Raw genomic sequence first — 18,313 nt, 5'->3', positions numbered from 1 at the left:
AAAGTGTCATATCAGCCGATTGCTTCATGGCAACTCTGCCTTCCACAGGGAGGTTCTGTGGCCACAGCTGACTCATGGTGACTCAGAAACAAATATTTTCTTTGAACTGTGAATCTGAAGTATGTAGATTAGATAACATGTTTCTTAATACCATTGTATTTTCTGTTGACACAGGAAGAAAAAAACAGAAAGAAAACTTGAGAGGAGCTGAGACTAAATCTCCACAGGTACTCGTTTCCCGCCTTACCACCACCATGTCGAGTGTTCCTCCATCCAGAAGTTCAGAAACTCGAAGCCTCTCCCTGCCTTCTCATCTTAATCCGCCTCAGGTGAACACTTTTCTGCTCGTCTCTCTCGTTCCTTCAGCTGTTACATCTTTGGCTTCAGTTGTCAAGACTGCTCTTTTCTTGAATTTTATTATCAAGATATTCGAGTCTGTCATTAAGACTCACATTTAAAAATAACTGCTTCATGCAGTTTAATAGAACCACCATATTATTTAACAGAGTGGGGGAAGACAGATTTGAAACTTTTGATCAGGTTTGAGCTGACAGATTTTTGAAGAGAAAAAATGTGCCCCTCGCTATTTTTGGGTTACAGATGTTCTCTTCTCCTCCCACCAAAGTGACGAAAGAATCAGTGACCATATGTTGGGTTCATTCAACATTTATTGAATTTGTAGTAAGTGGACTGTAGTCGGTGCTTTGAAGAGATTTGTAGATAAAGAAATCATAGACCCTGGCCTAGTAAAACCAAAAGTATAAAAGAAGTCAGATTCAGTCCATTCATTCTGTGAGTGATGCGTGAAAAAGTGTTCTTGGAGAATAAAGGAGTAAGAAGTCTGCCTGGGTCATTTCAGGCAAAGGCATGAAGAAATGAAAGACAGGGTGTATTTAGAGAACAGTGATTAGACTTCGGGTTGCAAGGCCCAAGATGCTATGAATGCAGCCCAACACAAACTCATAAATTTACTTGAAGCCTTTTTTTGCTCATCAGTTTTCATTAGTGTTTGTGTATTTAACGTGTGGCCTAAGACAACCCTTCATCCAGTGTGGCCCAGAGACGCCAGATGGTTGGACACCTCTGGTCAGAGGATGGGGATACTGGGACCAGCAGGGACATTGTGGCAAGACCAGAGCTTTCGGGTGTGTTGTTTAACTTTTGTAAACTTTAGTTTCCTTATCTATAGAATGAGGATAATAATATATTGTCTAAGAGATTGTGCTGAGGATGACTCATGTAAATATGTGAGAGCTACTTACACAGAACCTGGCAACTAACCAGCTCAGTAAATTTTTCTTGAATTGTGCTCTTACTCAAAGACCCAGTGGAAAGTGAAACCCATTCCTGGGAGACCTTCAGTTGTGCTAAGAATTTGGGACTTTATGTTTCCTCAGCCCAGTGTGTGTAGGGGAGCAGAGAAAAGGGGTGAGAGAACATTCCTGGTCTCAAGGTACACCTAATTTAGTTGGAGAGATCCAGCCATGCCAAACAATTCTACACACACATGCACACACACAAGACGAGGCAATCTACTGGACAGTAGAGTGAATGAAAGTTTGAGCTTTGGGTGTAGACTACACGTTTGGAGGCTGACATTACAATTTATTAACTTTGTGATCTTGAATAAGTCCCTTTCTCTCAAAACCTCAGTTTCATTATCTATGGGACGTCTGAGGTAGGAAGCTGTAAGAATTAAAGGAGGCAAAACATTGTGTGGCACAGAGTAGGCACTCAGTTAGTGTTAGTTTTAGTATTATAGTTAGATACTAATTATGTATTATATTATATAATATATCATATTATTATATCACATTATATTATTATCCCTAGATGTCCCTGAGCTCATAAATGATGTAGAGTTCAAAGGAAAAACAGCATACCCTTCACAAGGTAGACTAAGACTTAACCAAACCCTAAACAACAGGCAAGCTTTGGTAAGCTGAAAAGAAAAGGGAGGATGGTCAAGGCAGAAGCAGAAATAATGCCCCTGGCCCAGGAGCAAATCCACAGAATGTCTTTGTAAGACTGAAAGGACGTGGGCCCTAACAGGGTGTATGCAGCAGTTCAGCGAGCAGTGGTTTGAACCAGGAACATCTGATCAGATTGCTTTATTCTCCAGTGTAAAGGCTTTACAATAAGTTTTCTTTGCTTTTGCTGTTCAAAAGAAACTTTTGGAATTGTTACCTACTTGTGATTTTTGGTCTCTTAAAACTGCTCTGACAGTTTAATAGTATTTCCCACTTTGCATAATAAAATATGCAGTATGAAGTTCATAGACATGAGCAGTCGATAACAACATAGGAAAGAACCTTCAAATATCAGGCAAAATAAATTCAAGAAACAGGGACATTTTTAAATTAAAGCAGCTTTTCACAGAGACTTTGTGGTTTTTATAGCTGTGTATGGTTTTAAAATATCTTTTCTTTGCCTATTTTTGAGGTTTTCTTTCGGATGATTGCCGAAAGAAAATGAATGGACAACAGTTAAAAGTATAGATAAATACTCATACAACTTATTTTGAAATAGCCAAAGCATTCTAGTAGTAATTACAGTAGGTCTTTATTCCTCTCACATTCTTTTTTATATACATTCAACATGAGGAAAATGTGATTGTGGTTGCTATGTCTGTTCTTGAACTACATTATAATTCTAGCTTCAGGTTTCCTGTTTGTCTAGATCTAATTACTTTGAATCCTAGTTGGACATGTTAGTGGGTGGAATCAAGAACCGACGATTGAGTCCTTGCTCTGTGGTCTCACCTATGTTATCCAATTTAATTCCTGTACTCATTCTATGAAGCAAGTGTCCTTGTTCCCAAAATAATAAAGATAAGGCAGTTAAAATTCCAAAGTAATCTCCCCAAAATCACCAACCAGGAAGAGGGCGGCACTGGGGCTCCAGTTCAGGCCCCTGGGACCCGGGGCTATCATGCCGGTCCCGGTCAGCTCAAGGGGAAAGCTGTGAAGGACAGGCCAGGAGAAGAGTTCCAAAGCAGGCTGGCAGTGAGGGGCGGGGACACCTTTGCTCTGCTCCTCCAGCTCTGCTCTGCCCCTTCTCACCCCGGTGTGCCTGGGAGGCAGCGTGAGCTGGCTCGCTGGCCCAGCAGCTGTTGGGAGCTGAAAGATGAGACAAGAATGAAGCCTGGCTTTGCTCTTCTCCTGGCTGCCAGACCGCAGTGTGTTGGTGACATTTCTTCAGCAGCCAACTTTGTGGCTCCAGGTTCAGGTGTAGGCATGTGTCCCACTGTTATAAATCTTGGGACATTAAGCTATCCCTTGTTAATTTGACTCCCCACGTCTTTATAAAATCTAGTCTCTTTATTAAATTTTCCTCAAATTAGCTACTTTGCATGTGGATTCCTGACGGTCATTTGTGATTGCCATGCCACTGGGTGCTTTTTCATTTTTATTGGTTTTTCTTTTCTCAGAGTCATCGCTTCTCCAACAATTTTTATAATGATCTGAACGGTGTGATGACAATTCAAGCAAAACCGCTTCAGCAGAGACCTACCCATTTGGCTGATAGGACACAGTATGTATAAGAAACAGCCTGCCAGCCACCTCCCTGTGTGGGGCACCCATGAGCACCGAGACTAGAGGCATGAGCAACTCACTCAGGGCAGGACCCAACCACTGTGAGGGAGTAAAAACACGCTCTTCTAATATCGACCGCAGAAGGATTACTAGTAGTTTGGGGCAGAAAAGAGAAAGAGAATGTGGCTGTGAATTCTGAATCTTATGGGTGATACTGTTTGGCCATAAACAATAAGAAGCTTAGATCTTTTTTCCCTGTTGATGATTCTTCATTGAAATTGGAAACGAATTGGAAATGATATTCTGTTTATTTTCAAGAGATGGTTAGGAGCATCTTCTATGAGCCAGGCACGGTTCTAGACCGAGCGAACGTCCCCTGTTCTTGCAGAGCTGACATGTGGGTCACTGACTTGATCTCTCTCCCCCAGGAATGACCAAGAAGACAAACCCGTGGGTGTAGGCACCAGTGCGCTTTCCTCGGCACGCCGTCGTATGGGACGGATCTCAGACACTCGGGAGCTACAGACTCCTTCCAAGAAAACACCGGCCCACAGGAGGCTGCCTTCACTGGCCTCAGGCTCACAGAAGATGAAAACCCCCATTGTGGATGGCGATGAGCTGCTTAAGGGAACAAAACTGTAAGTCTCTCGTGGGAAATCAAAGGTCACAGAGGACAGAGACCCTTGTCACTTAGAGCTCATGGATTACTCTGGACAAAGCGCCCTTTATCAAATTTATGTGGACACTTTCTTAAGCAGTTCATATGTTTGAATATTTATAGGAATTGAATATTGAATATTTGAATGTACGAGTATAACGTGAACTTTCTTTCAGCCGTACACTTAGCTGTGCCTGTAACTTACCGGCACCCCCACTGTGTCATCTCGCTTTGGAGACACTGCCTGGGCCATCTGCCACAGGCTTTCTGCAGCAAGAGAGGGAGTTATTAAAGGTCCCCCCCAGGAGCGGGAGGTGCACGCAACTGCCAACCCCTAACCAGCAACTGGACTCTTTCAAGATGTGTTACTTTTTGGTGGGTCAGTGTTTGTTTCATAGTCCGGACCTGAACTTTCCAGCTTTCTGGGGGCTGCTCCTCTCACTTCTTTGAAGATCCTGCTCCCTCCTGCCTTGTCACCCTGGCTGCCTGGGACCCGTTTGTGGCCCATGCCCGTGTCAGTAGCTCTTTCCTGGTCCTCGCCTCTTCCCCCTGGCCACCTGGGCTCCCCCATCAAATCCGTTCCTACTTCCTGTGCAGGTGAACTCGGACACCCCTGACTGTGCATCCGCCTTTGCTGCTCTCCGCTCCCTTTCTGGAGACACATATTTTCCAACGTATTTCTTGTTATTGCCATTCTCAGGGGTTCTGTTACACTCCCTTTCCGAACTCCTCCCTGGTGTGTGGAATATAATATTCCACAAATATACCCCACAGTTTAGGTACATTTTTATATCTGTGATTTATGCATGAAAAGAGTAAATTGTTTTGTTTTTTTTTTGTCCCTCCAAGAGCCAGTGTTTGTCCTTTGGGGACAGTAGCACAGTCTTTGGTCATGCGTACCTACTTCCCATTACCTCTCATCCCCGGCTTGGCTCCGGTCAACCCCTTCTTCTCTCAGACCCACAGACCCCCCGGTCCTGCACATTCTGACTCCCATGATTTAGGCCACATTCTGTCTTTCACTTTTATTGAAATAACATGCTCTTCCTAATTATCAAAGTATTATGAGTTCACTGTGGAATATTAGGACACTGCCAAAAATATAAGTAGAAATCAAAGATCAACACATACAAATATAAAAATGACAACTGTTGGGCAATTTACTACAATTTTTTTCTATAACTATATTTCTTCCTTCTTTTCTTCCCATTCTTTTTTTCCTAATACTAACATTATCTTATTATTACAGAGTGTAACACTTTTTCCTATACTTTTTTCTTAACATTCTTAATATTTTCCATATTATTAGATACTTTCGAAAGCATGATTTTAATGACTAAAATATAATCATGTGGGTGTATGATAATTTATTTATTATTGAGACTTTTATTCTATATTTTCTTTATTATAATATGCAGTAAGTATAATTTTATATAAGTCTCAATAAGGATGTCTTTAAATTGCTTCCTGGTGATACAGTCCGAGAACTAAAGCTACCTGATCAAAGGTTATGAATACTTTTAAGGCTCTTGAACATTTTTTCAAAGTTCTTCCCAGACTGGTTCTACCAACTTACAGTCCCACTGACAATACAAAAGACTATCATTTTTCTTTCAGCTGCAAAACTTTGAGTAGTATGTATATTTTAAAACTTGATAGGTCAAAAAATGGTTCTATTTTAATTTTCACAACCTTTTTATTAATAAATAAATAAATTAGAATCTATTTTCAGAATATCCATCTGTAGTCTTGTGTTTGAACCAAACAATTTAATTTTTCCATGTTAACTTCTGGTAGAGAAAGTCTCCTGTCATCATCATTATTTTTTTAATTAAAATTTACTTGGCCACCTTGACAAGTAAACTATACAATCTGGTTGTCAAATTTTTTAAGAAAGTGTCACATTGGACTTCATAGCATTACATTTATCGAAAGTGTAGGAAATAAGTCACATTTTCACAATATTTGGTTTCCCATTAAAAAACATAATGTTGCCTCTCTCTTTTATGACCATATATAAAGTTTTGTGGTTTTTCCAGATCGAGGCCCTGTCCATTTATAATTAATTTTTTCTTTCATAGATTGCTCTAGTCCCTAAATCACTACAATGCTGATATTCAAAGCCATATGCCATAGCACGTCATTATATAAACTGCATTGCATTGTACTCTGATTACTTTACGTGTTTTCAATAACTTGTGAACTCCGTAAGGGTTGGAACTAGCTCTCTGTTCTGCACAGTGGCTAGCGTAGCTGGGCACTCAGTAAATGCAGGTTAACAGTCATTGCTGAGCAAGGAGAAAGGTGACTGGAGTTGGTGGTCAGTCCCCTCCCCACATATAAATTCCTGACACGCTGCTCATTTCTTTTGGAGGAAGACTTCAGAGATAAAGAGCTCAGATTAGGAGCTTGTGGCAAGGTCTGTCCTCTGTCTTGGCACGTGGGTACTCAGTTACATGTTGTGTTTACAGGCAAACGGGCATAGACCACATGTCCTCCTCACCAATCCCACCCTCGCGGAGCAGGTTACCCCCCATAGGCGCTGAGGCAGCCGAGCAGAACGTGGCACTCCCCGGACCTCGCCCTGCCTCTGTAAGACTGATTTCATTATATTTAAGTGCATCATTTAGATAGTCTGTGGGAAAACAAATAAACAAACAAAATATAATCTTGGCACTTTGAAGCAAACTCTTTAACCAAAAATGTCTCCAAAATGGCAGATTATAGAGATATTTAATGATTTGTGAGGACTTACAGGGGACAGAAGGGTTAATTCACTGTTTTGCGAAATAAATGCGTGGCTTGAACTAAATCAGAAGGTCTGGGTGTGATGGTCAGGGTGGTGCCGTGAGGAAGACGGTGTGACCGGCGGTCAAGAGACGGACAGGCCTGTGTCTGCATCCTGCCGCACGAACGCTGTGTAATTTGGTGCAAATGAATCTCCTTGAGCCTCAAATTTTGTCATCTATAAAAGGGCAATACTGATTTCTACCTCAAAGATTTATTATAAGGGTTAAATGAGTGTATTGATGTTGAATAATGACTGGCATAAATTAGGAGCTCAGTCCAATGCCTCTGCCATTTTTATCAGCGGTCATTTTTACAGCTAACTTGACCATGTTCATTGCAATGTAGAGTCAGTATCTTCTTCACCCAAGCTCAACTCAGCTGTGCAATCACAAAAGATCTGGGAAGCCATGCTGCTGGAGATACGCATACCAGACTTTATAGTGACCACACACTTTGCTATGGTAGCTTGTGTCTACTTTATAAAACACTGAAGGACCCGCCTGTGGAAACATAAAGGCTTGGAGATAGAACAAACAACCATGGTGATGTTTTCTCTTGTGTTCCCTGCGTCTCCTGGAGCCCAGCATTGGTACCGTTCCCAGGAGGCCAGAGTGGCAGAGCATACATGTTCCATCGTTGAATACTGAAGCTTAGAGTGAAGCCATACAACAAGACAAATATCACCTTTAAAAAAAGCCTGATGCTTCACAAATGCAGAATTACATTTTTATTGTAGTTTAATTTTAAGAATTTGATGTGGTTAAGGTTTTTAATCCATATTCACGTACTAGGACATTTGTATTTTTTATCAGTCTAAAAATACAATTACATAATTAAAATATATTTTGGTATCTATGCTTAGTAGACCTTATACTTAGCAATATATAAACAAGTTTTCAAATGAATGAGTGAATGAAGCATATATAGATTTTCTTTTGTTTTTGAGGGTTTGCATTTCTTTCAAACAAGAACATATTATCTTTCATGTAGTACAGAGGAAGGCATGCACAATGTGTGTTAAGTGCAATACCTGATAACATGGCACGGTCACCTCGTCAGGAAAGATCGCTGGTCACCGAACAGTTTTCAAGGCCCAGCACAACCCATACGTTTCGGGTAGGTTCTCTGTTCACCATACTTTGGTGTTTTAAAACTGTCCAACCCAAGTGCCTATCAGTAGATGAGTGGACAAAGAAGCTGTGGTATATGAGTACAATGCAATGTTACTCAGTCATAAAAAAGAAGGAAATTTTACCATTTGCAATGGCATAGATAGACCTAGAGGGTACTATACTAAATGAAATAAGTCAGTCAGAGAAAAACAAATACCATATAATTTTGCTTATATGTGGAATCTAAAGGACAAAAGAAACAAAATAGAAACAGACTCATAGACACAGGTTGCCACAGAGGAGAGGGGCTGGGAGGCGAGGTGAACAAGGTGAAGGGATTGAGAAGCACTGATGGGTAGTTACAGAATAGTCATGGGGATGTAAAGTACCGGATCAGGAATGCAGTCAATAATATTATGATATTGTATCTGTGTATGGTGCCAGGCAGGTACTGGAAATATTAGGGCAATGTTTTGTAAAGCATGTGATTGTATGACCACTATGTTGAATGCCTGAAACTAATACAAAATAATATTGAATGTAAAAAAAAATACTTTTGAATAAATGGCATACAAGGAAAAAAATATCTGAAACAATAAAAACTCATCCCTTATTTTATTTTTCTTCTAACAGTCAGACATGCCTCAAAAAGGTTCATTGACACTGGTGGAATTTGCTGGTCACACCTGGGCAGGTCAAGGTTTCCTTACAGGTCAGTGTTCTTGATTTATAAATAAAATGATGTAATTTGTGAGGTTTCAGGTTTTGGAAAAGGCACTAGAAGGTTGCCTACTTTGATAAGACTGTTTTTGACCATGTCAAAAAAAATACTAAAGGTTTGTGGTCTATGGCCAGACCTCAGCAATCTTTATAAAGAGAAAAAGATTTGCAGATAGAAACTGCAAAGAAAAGCTGTTGCTGGTTGTAAAGGGGAAAATGCCTAAATGCCCTTGGTTAACTTAGGGCTTCACCCTCATAAAAAAGGAAAATTCTGCCTTTTGAGTTTTATGGGAAATTAGTATCTCTTTCAGCTGTAGAGTTTCATGCTTTTCTTCTAAACGAAACCCAAATCTTTGATTCTCTAAAGATCTAATTATAAAAATGCTTAATAAAATTCATACATACGTTCTATTTTAAATGTAGAGTTTTGCAGATAAGTGTGCTCTTTGAAGACTAAAGTACATAGTCTGAATGCAAGCCGATGATGTCTTCATTTTCAAACTGTGATAGACATTTTTGTCCCCGGAGGCAACATGGCATTGTTGTGAGGGGAGCCACTCTGGAACTGATGCTCGGGTGCCTGGCTCTCCCTCCTACTAGCTGAGCAGTCTCTGGGGTCCTGCAACCTCTCTGGGCCTCAGTTTCTTCTTTTATAATCACTGGAAAAATGTATGGAGAGGATCTGGTTAGAAGCCAGACAGACATTGTTTGCTCAAAAATTCTGAGCGTTTGTGTTATAGGTAACCTGAAATGTAAAGAATAATTTACTGTTTCTGGGACATACTTCATATATTATAATTTTACAATAAATTTAGCAAAATGTAAGCATTGGGACAATGCAGGTTTGTCACTGTTTACAAAAGCCCATCTATAGTTCTATAGCAGAGTGTTGTCAAAGATTCTTTAGCCCTTTGAGATTTTTCTCCAATGCTTCATAGCTCTAGGCTGCTCTATATTTTTGTTGGATTTTTTCTTACACATTCCCTAGTAATGTTAGCTGGCATGGTCAGCAACAACAGTTCTTCCTCTAAAAGGCAGGCACTACCAGGTGTTGCTCTTAACCTAGTTGTCGATGGTCCAGGGGAAAGTAGACTTCCAAGTTTGTTATTAATAAATTACAATGTGCTGACTGCTCACACTGGGCTAGATTCTGGGCTAAAGGCAGAGATTCCAACACCACTGATGTTCTGGGCTGTGCCTGAAGGAACGAACATTCAGTCTAGGGGGGAGACGGAGAAGGGTTATGGCAGTGGTGAGCAAGGCCACCTACCTGGATGTGCAGGTGGGCAAAGGGGCAGAGAGCCTTCTTGGAGAGGCAGGGACCACCAAATCAAAGGGAACATCCTGTGGGATGTGAGGGAGAAAGGAGTGAAGGCAGATCAGTGTGATTCTGTGGGAGGGACTGAAAGAGGAGCTTTGATTAATTTCTTATCAGAGACATTGACTGCAACAGGCTGAGTGGAGGTGTCGGCTATTTCATTGGGTGCACGGGAGTGGAGGGTAGGAGATTGAATTGGGCTCTGAATTGGTTTGAACTCCGCACTCTTAATTTTTCACTCAGTACTAAGTCAGTGTAGTCTCTTCTCTAACACTTGTGACAACTATTATTACTCATGGTTGAAGCCTTTTTTATTTCTATAGAAGTGAGTGAGGGTACATTAAGAGAGATGTTCCTTTGTTTCTAGGAATTATTTTCTTTTTTTCTGACAAGCAAGTGTGTGGTTTCTTTCCTACCTTTGCTTCCAAGTCGAAAAGCATCTGAAGCTATAAACTTGTCAACATACTGTTTTTGTGGCTGAAAAAAAAGACAGAGAAGGAGCTGATGGGGTATCCCTAACAGCGAGAAGGCAGCTGACTTTGCTTCCGCCCTGTGAAGCAGTGGGGCTGCCAGAGCCCCCTCCTCAATGGCCTAGAGCTCGGGGGTCCGCCTCCGGGGAGGAGCTTCCCACAAACCCACCGGCTCTGGGAGGACACGTGGTTTGGTGGAGGAAGAGCACCTTTCTTTTTTCTTGGGACTCCAAATCCCAAGCAGTTTTATGTAAATGATTGTTTTCTGGTTTCTATAAAAGTGATGTTAAAATACTTTTTTTCTTTTCAAAAATATCATCTGCGTGGGATATACAAAACAATCCTTTGGTGAGCTGGAATTTTTAACATTTGAGTGAGAATTACTTTTTTGGTTGGTGTTTCAGGGTCACAGTATCCACCCAAATCTTTTCAGAGGACAACTTGGACTTTCAGAAAGAGATTCCAGCTGGCATCTTGATGTTACTTTACCAGAACTACAGCACTTTGTTGGAGCATTCAGAGCCATAGCGTACCATTTACCACTTGAAAAATGGAAGAACAAATATTGTATTGTGTACCTGTTGGTCTGATGGCCTGAGATATTAAACTCTCTGAAAGAAATTCAGACAAACAGCTTAATTTTGAACACTTTGCATGATAAACAGAATGCAGGTCAATCTCACGAATCTTCTTTATTGGCAGCATTCCAATATGGCTTCTTTAGGCTTTGTCCTGAAGAATCCAATATATGTTAATAATTCATCCTTTTATCAATTATACAAAGACATACACATAATTAATGTACATATTCACACACTGCTTAATATATGAGAGTATATTTTCTGGTAATATGCCATTTTAGAACTTTGTGTCTTGACATATTTTTTGTGTTTCATTCCATCAAAACCCTAGTCACTAACAAACATTCCCTTCTTTAGAAAATAGCAAAATCACCTTCAGTATAGTTGCCAGTTTGACTAAGATTCAGGTTGCTCTCGTCATTGTCTGTAGTTTAGTCATAGACCTCTTTGAGGCATGGTAGTGGCTGAGTCTCGCAAGCTAATTTTGTTTAACTAGTTTTCCTGTTCAAATTCAGGCGCTCTGTTTCGATTTATTCCCAGTTTATTGGTTTTTACAACCAATCGATGGATTTTGATTATGAATATAAACATAATTAACGTAGATTGCATATGGTTTCATCTTTATTGTTTACGATGGAAGTGTTCATCCATTGGAGAGAAGGCTTCACAGCCGCAGCTGCCTCATTTCATCACAACCTGATCCTTCTCCAGATGTCCCCTGTGGACATAAAACCTTCCTGATCCCTCTGTCTAAGGCGAAGCTCCTTCCTCCCTGTGTCCTCTTGCCCTGCTCTGTTTTTCTTCAGAGCACGTATCCCTAGCCGACATTAACACCCCACGTGGAACAGAGAACGCGAAGAAGAGATGATCCATTGGAGGCACAGCTCTCGGGTCACTTCTCTCCTCCTCTCCCCCGTTGTTTTTCTTTATAGTAATTTAAGCCTTCTAAGGCTCATTTTGATCTTTTCAGATCTCAACTTGCCCTAATGTCTTCTTTTCTATCAGAGAATTGTATTTTATCAATTTAATTCTTATTAATCCAAAATGAAACTTTATATATATTGACATATATATTTCTATGTATAATAAATTATTTTCAGATGTATTTCTTGTCGTAAGAAGAGAGGACCATTGCCCACCTATCGATGTCTGGAAATGAAGAAGTGCGTTGGGGCTGGAATTAGTGTTCTCCTTTATCACAGAGTGATAAAACAAAAATCACCTTAGAGGCTTGCCTATGATCGCTACCTTTCCCTTTACATTCTCTAGTTGAATTTCTATAGTAATGGAAAATGTTAGGAAGTAGACAATGTTGGAGAATAATCACTGTATCTGTAGCTTTTTTGGATGGCCACGGCTCTGTAACTCTAGGTAACATCCCTAATGCTTACTAACATGCACAAAGAGCTTTCTAACTGCCACCAAATATTAGCTGGAAAGACATTCAAGAGGAAATATCAGCCTTAATTTTTCAGTTGTCAAATGTGAGGAATTTCTAGACATGTAAGTGGTCCGGACTCCCCATTTCTAAAGGCCTCTAGTTAGGGGCCCTCTGGTCCGAAGAACTGCTAAATGTGCCCTTTCTATTGACCTGGCTCTTTCCAAACCATTCAGGCTACTTTATATCAATTTCTAAGGACCATCCCAGTCCTCTTCTAATCAGCCCAGACTTCTTAGAAGAGAAAAGGATTGATGTGCATCCTCTACGAACATTAGAGTATCAAAAATGAATTATTTTTTTCATATAGAGAACCACTGAATAGATTTTGTGGTAGCTTTATTTTATTTGGCTTTGGAGTTTTGCAACAATAACAGAAAGAACTGTTATTTACATATACTGACAAAAATACTTCTAAAAATAGAAGCAAGAACAGTGACCCTGATTCATATCTTCTATTTTCAATTGGAAGAGAAAGTACCATTTTAGACATAACAAAAAGACAAGAGTTCTGCCACTGACTAAAAAGACCTGCACATAGCACAAATGTTGTAATAAAGACAACATTATATTTATAGGTTAATTAAATTTAGAAGTTAGTAAAATAACCCTTATATCAAGGATGGCATTTTTTGAACTGATTAGGTAAAAAATTAGGCCAGTGTTTTCATAATAATCATTGATAAATTAGTCATCTTAAAATTTCTCTGTGAAAAAGGCAAACTAAATTACTCCTGAGACCAATTTTTAAATGAAGGTTAGTGACTGCATTAATAAAATGTCTGTTAATTCATCCAAAAACAAAGAAGAAATGAAGGGATTTACAAGTAATATAAAGACATGTAAAATACCATAAAACTGCTAGATTTTATAAATTTAACAGAAGAAGTATCCATATTGACGTTATCCTGAACTAGAATGTAACTAACATATCAATTAAGAGGTACATTTTGTAATATGAATCATTTGTGTTTATATTTTTATTGTTTTCTTATGACTACAGATCATTGTTCAGGATTTTTAATTCTTTAATTTTTAATAAAGTGTTGGACGAGTTTTTAAAAAATTATTACATTTATAAAAGCTTGTTCAGATTCCCAATTTTTATATAATCAGTGTAAATAATCTTTCTACTGTGCAGTTTTTAATACTCAGGTTATTTACTCATTTATTTCTGACCATAGAGCAAATTTTCCCCCATGAATTCAAAATATATATCCATCTATGTTTGTGAGAGTTTTAACTCTTTTATGAGTCCTCCAATTTACTCTTTGTTTTGGAAGATTACACTCCTGTGTGGTGATCATCGTGGGTTTATTATTTCATTGAATATTCATCAAGCACTTTCTTTGTGTTAAGATTCTATTCTAAGTATTGGACTGAACAAGGCAAGATCTTCACCCTGACAGAAGTTAGATTCTAGTGGAAGAGACGATCCATTTTTTAATGTCATAAACCATTTGGGTACTATATTTTTATTGTCATTGTTTTCAATAAACAGATCTATGAAAACGTGACATTAGGTCAGATAGCAACAAATGCTGTAAAGAAACCTAAAACAGAGCTGCAACTTCAGAGAGAATAGTCAGAGAAGGCTTTCTTGTCAAGGTTCTATTGGAACAAAGATGCAAAGAAGATATGTTGATTTAAAAAACAGAATTCTGGACACAGGAAAAAAACACACAGACTTAAAACTGGAGCCTACCTGGAGATTTGAAGAACAGCAAAGAGGCCATTAGGACATAGAATGGAATTGGCAGGGGTGGGGGGGATAACAGGAGATGCTCAGTGAAACCATAGGAGCTGAGTTATTAGGATCCTTGTTGGCCTCGGAGACTGAAAGTTCCCTGAACTAGGAAACAACTGAGAAGTTCTGAGGACGGAGTGATGCAATCTGTCACGAGATGTTTCAATTACATGACGGTGCTGTTGCTGCTGAGACATCATGGGACTTTGGATTATGTTTTGAAAGTTGAGCCAGCAGGATTTGTCTTGGGATTAGAAGTGTAACTAAAGAATCAATATTGACTCCAAGGTTGTGGCTCAATACTTGGAGAGGTGGTGTGGTCTTTCATGGAAACGGGAGAAAATTCGAGAGGAGTGCATTTAGAACCATGCTGGGACATGTTAGGTTTGTGATGCCTAAGTGGAGGTGTGCAGGGATTTGGGAATCTGCACCTAGAATGTAGAGAAGAGGTATAGACTGGAAGTATACATTTTCCTACATATAGAGGAATTTACTGAAATGGATCAGAGAACCAAGACAGCGAGTATAAAGAAGCAGGGAGAAAAAGAGTTCTGGGCCCTGGGCCTTTTAATATCTAGAGGTATGGGCTATGACCACAAGGCAGCAAAACAGACTGAGAAGAATGGTGGGGGAGAATGGAAATAAGTGAATGTGGAATCCTTGAAGTCAGATGAGGGGGGAAGTTTTTCAAGGAATGAAAATGGACATATCACTGCTGATCTTTCAGATATTCAAATTTCAGTATACTATTACTGATTCGATATAATTTAGAGGAAAACATTTAAATTTGAAAAATACTACTTATTACCAAAGAAGAAATAGAAAATCTGGAAAGGTTTATATCTATTATAGACTTAAATCTATTATTAAGGTCTTTGTCTCAAAGAGAACTCCAAGTCCTAATGACTTCTATGGTTAATTCTTCCAAATATTTGAGGGGGGAAAATGGCATCAATAACACCAATATAAATTTTTTTTTGTAAGATAATAGGAAGTCATTTTGAAAGACGAGAGTAACTATGATACAAAACCTGATGAGGGTGTTGCAAAAAAGGGAAAATTATAGGCCAACCTCATGTCTGAACACTAAGCAAGATAGTGGCAAATCACATGCGTCGGGTATGAAGTGGGCACTATACACCATCCTGATTAGATCTATGTCAGGAATGCAAGTTTGGTCTACCATGTGCAAAATAACCAGTTAATGAACAAATGATGTCAAAGAAAACAACCCTGTGATTTTCCCGACAGACAAAGGTCTTTGAAAAAATTCATTCATAATAAAATTTTCTAGGAGGAAAAGGGAACAAGTTTCACTTGATTATGGGTAGAGAAAAAAAATTCTACAGCAAACTTCACAACTAAAGGTAAAATGTTAACTATAACCACTGAGATCAGAAGCAATGCAAAAAGTTTCTGCTAGCCACCAAAGTTATTCATCATTCTATAGGACATCCTGGCCAGCCCAATTAGGCAAGGTTTAAGTACAGAGTGTCTTAAAAATTGGGAAGAAAGAAAAAAATTTGTTCTTCAAAAACCAACATCATTGTGTACATAGAAAATCCAAAATAATCTATAGGTATACTTAAAAATCAGTATGTGATTTTAGCAAGCTCATTGAATAAAAAGTCAACATAAAAATTCACTTGCACTTCTACATACTAACAACAATTAGACAATATAAAAATTAGAAATATAAAAATATGATTTGTAATAGCCTCAAAAACATCAAACAATAAGAACTGACTTAATAAAATGGTCATATTAGCCAGGATTCTCCAGAGAACAGAATTAATAGGAAATATGTGTATATACATGAAATGAAATACATATGAGTATGAGACACCTGAAACAACCATTGGTCATAAAATAATAAGCTGTGGTACAAGCAACAGAATAAAACACAGCTATGAAAAGTAAGGGAAAACACTACACATAGCAATACAGAGTCATCTCATGGGAATAATGTTGAGTTTAAGACGACAGATGCAAGAGTACGTACACAATGAGTCTGTGTCCCATTGTATGACCGGGGGCAGTTACACAGAAGGACCATAAAACTGTACTTTTAAGTAATGTGCACTTAATCTGATCTTGGCCATTCAACAATTCATGACAGAGTTTTCCATTATCCTGATAATTTGCTATGTATAAGTATGTAAATAATAGAGTTGGATATTCAGCCAGAATTTATTTTTGTAATCTAAATTAAATATCTTTTTCATATTAGGAGTCGTTCCAAGTGACAGAAAATTTAAGGAAATCGAAGTGTTAACATTTACAAAGCTCTTCTGTGGTTTATACCATATTCTGTCCATGACTTTAACTTTCAAAAGCAGGTATTCCAAGAAAGGGAAACAAAGATCTTCCAAGTGGGAAGGGATGTGCCCTTGGACATAGCAGGAATCTTCAAGAGGGAAGGTTTCGAGACAACTTCCTACTCAGCTGGCTTAGCTCCATGAAGCGGTCACAAACGTAGGGAGACCGTCTATGCCACCTTCCCTGCACAAAGCACCCTTATGTCTCGGGGCGGGCATTCTAAGGTGCAGCACTGTGAACGGTGCTGCCAGTGTGAGGAGCGTCCCACCTGATAACAAACAGGGTGGGAAAGACGACTCAGGGAACATAGGGACCAGGCTTTTGTTCTCTCCTCCCTTTTCAAAAGATCCTCCGCAATCGCTTCCTCACCCACAAATTGCCTTGACGAAGCATGAGGAAATAATGACGTCATCCCTAAACCTGGTAGTCAGGTTCTACTTCAGCGGGCTGCGTACGATGGGGACCACACCACACTCCACGAAGGAGCCCCTTGCACAGCTTCTTGCACCCATTGCACCCTTTCCTGCTCTGGAACACTTCTTGCTCTTGTTTGCTGTCGCCAGAAGCACCGCCCCACCCCGTCTCAGCCCTTGGGGGCGTAGTGGTCTATCCCTCCTTCCATACACACAGATCAGCAGAGGGTCAGACAGAGACAAATCCCCCCGCGTCTTGGCTGAAATAGACTTTTGGAGAGAAGGAAACTCAAACCCATGAGATATACTTAAAAATATTAAATGCATTATGTATATTAAACTTATTGAATAATACCAAGGTCAAGTATAATAGAGTGTAAGTTCTTCTGACGGCCGCTCCGTAAAGTTGCTCAGTGTTTTTCGTCCCCGACGGTAGTCTGGCTGTAGAGAAAGAAACTCCCCCCCAAAGATGGCGTCGCATTATATACTCTGTTCTGCAACTTTTTACATTTTTTTTTTCCTATTTCATGAACTGATTTTCATCTCAGTGCCTGTAGATGGCTTAAAAAAAAAAACAACCCAAAAAACAATTGGAGGCGAGCTCGGGCAGGTTTCCCTGCGGCGCAGAGGTCCGGGAGGAGCGCAGACCAAGCCGGGCAACAGCTGCCAGGTAACACTGCTCCGACAGAGCAAAGAGGGGGCCCCCAGGGCGTTCCTCCGCTGTCCTCCTTGGCATTTGTTCTGTAAGTTAGGGACCTGCTCCCTGCAGCGGGACACGCCGAGCCCCGCCCCTTTGTAAGAAGAGTCGCGCGCAGACTCAGGACTGGGGTCTCTCGGCCTGGAAAGAGAAAATGGTAGTCAGGGAGCACAGCCCTCGGGCAGAGTTGCGGCACCCTTCCGCCGGTCCTGCCCTGCTCCTTCCGCAGGCTCGGCGGACTGTCACCCTTGTCTTTTGAGCGCCCTCCGGCATGAGGGTCTCTGCACCCAACCCCCCTCTCCCGGCGTCTCTGAGCTCCACCGCTTCCGGGGACTTGGACACCCATTCTCTCCCTACCCCCCGTCCCCACCCCGTGGTGTTCTCTGACGCGCTGGCTTTTTTGGGTCCCAAGGATATTTTGGAAAATATTTGGATCCCAACAGCATTACTCAGCTCTCTCGTGACCGGATAGCAAACTTGAACGAGTACTCCTGCGGTTAGTGTCCCGAAAGCT

At 40.1% G+C, this 18,313-nt stretch overlaps 1 protein-coding gene across 4 annotated transcripts in view; it reads left to right on the top strand.

Moving 5' to 3' along the window:
- The window catches only part of FAM149A (family with sequence similarity 149 member A), a 36,808-nt gene extending 25,573 nt beyond the window's left edge, over window positions 1–11,235 (top strand). For 3 of the 4 annotated variants that reach the window (XM_054566144.1, XM_054566145.1, XM_054566146.1), the window contains 7 exons: window positions 175–329; window positions 3,431–3,534; window positions 3,965–4,174; window positions 6,666–6,786; window positions 7,975–8,100; window positions 8,730–8,808; window positions 11,009–11,235. In XM_054566144.1, the coding sequence (XP_054422119.1) occupies window positions 175–329; window positions 3,431–3,534; window positions 3,965–4,174; window positions 6,666–6,786; window positions 7,975–8,100; window positions 8,730–8,808; window positions 11,009–11,082 (869 nt within the window). In that variant the 3' untranslated portion in view covers window positions 11,083–11,235. Of the gene's footprint in view, window positions 1–174; window positions 330–3,430; window positions 3,535–3,964; window positions 4,175–6,665; window positions 6,787–7,974; window positions 8,101–8,729; window positions 8,809–11,008 lie in introns of those variants that run through there. The other variant, XR_008528526.1, reaches the window with a different exon arrangement.
- Window positions 11,236–18,313: the final 7,078 nt, after the last annotated feature.

Source organism: Pteronotus mesoamericanus, unplaced genomic scaffold (assembly GCF_021234165.1).
Source record: "Pteronotus mesoamericanus isolate MK-2021 breed Mesoamerican mustached bat unplaced genomic scaffold, CSHL_Meso_final contig_169, whole genome shotgun sequence".
NCBI lineage: Eukaryota > Metazoa > Chordata > Mammalia > Chiroptera > Mormoopidae > Pteronotus > Pteronotus mesoamericanus.
This window is presented reverse-complemented; position numbering and strand designations above follow the sequence as displayed.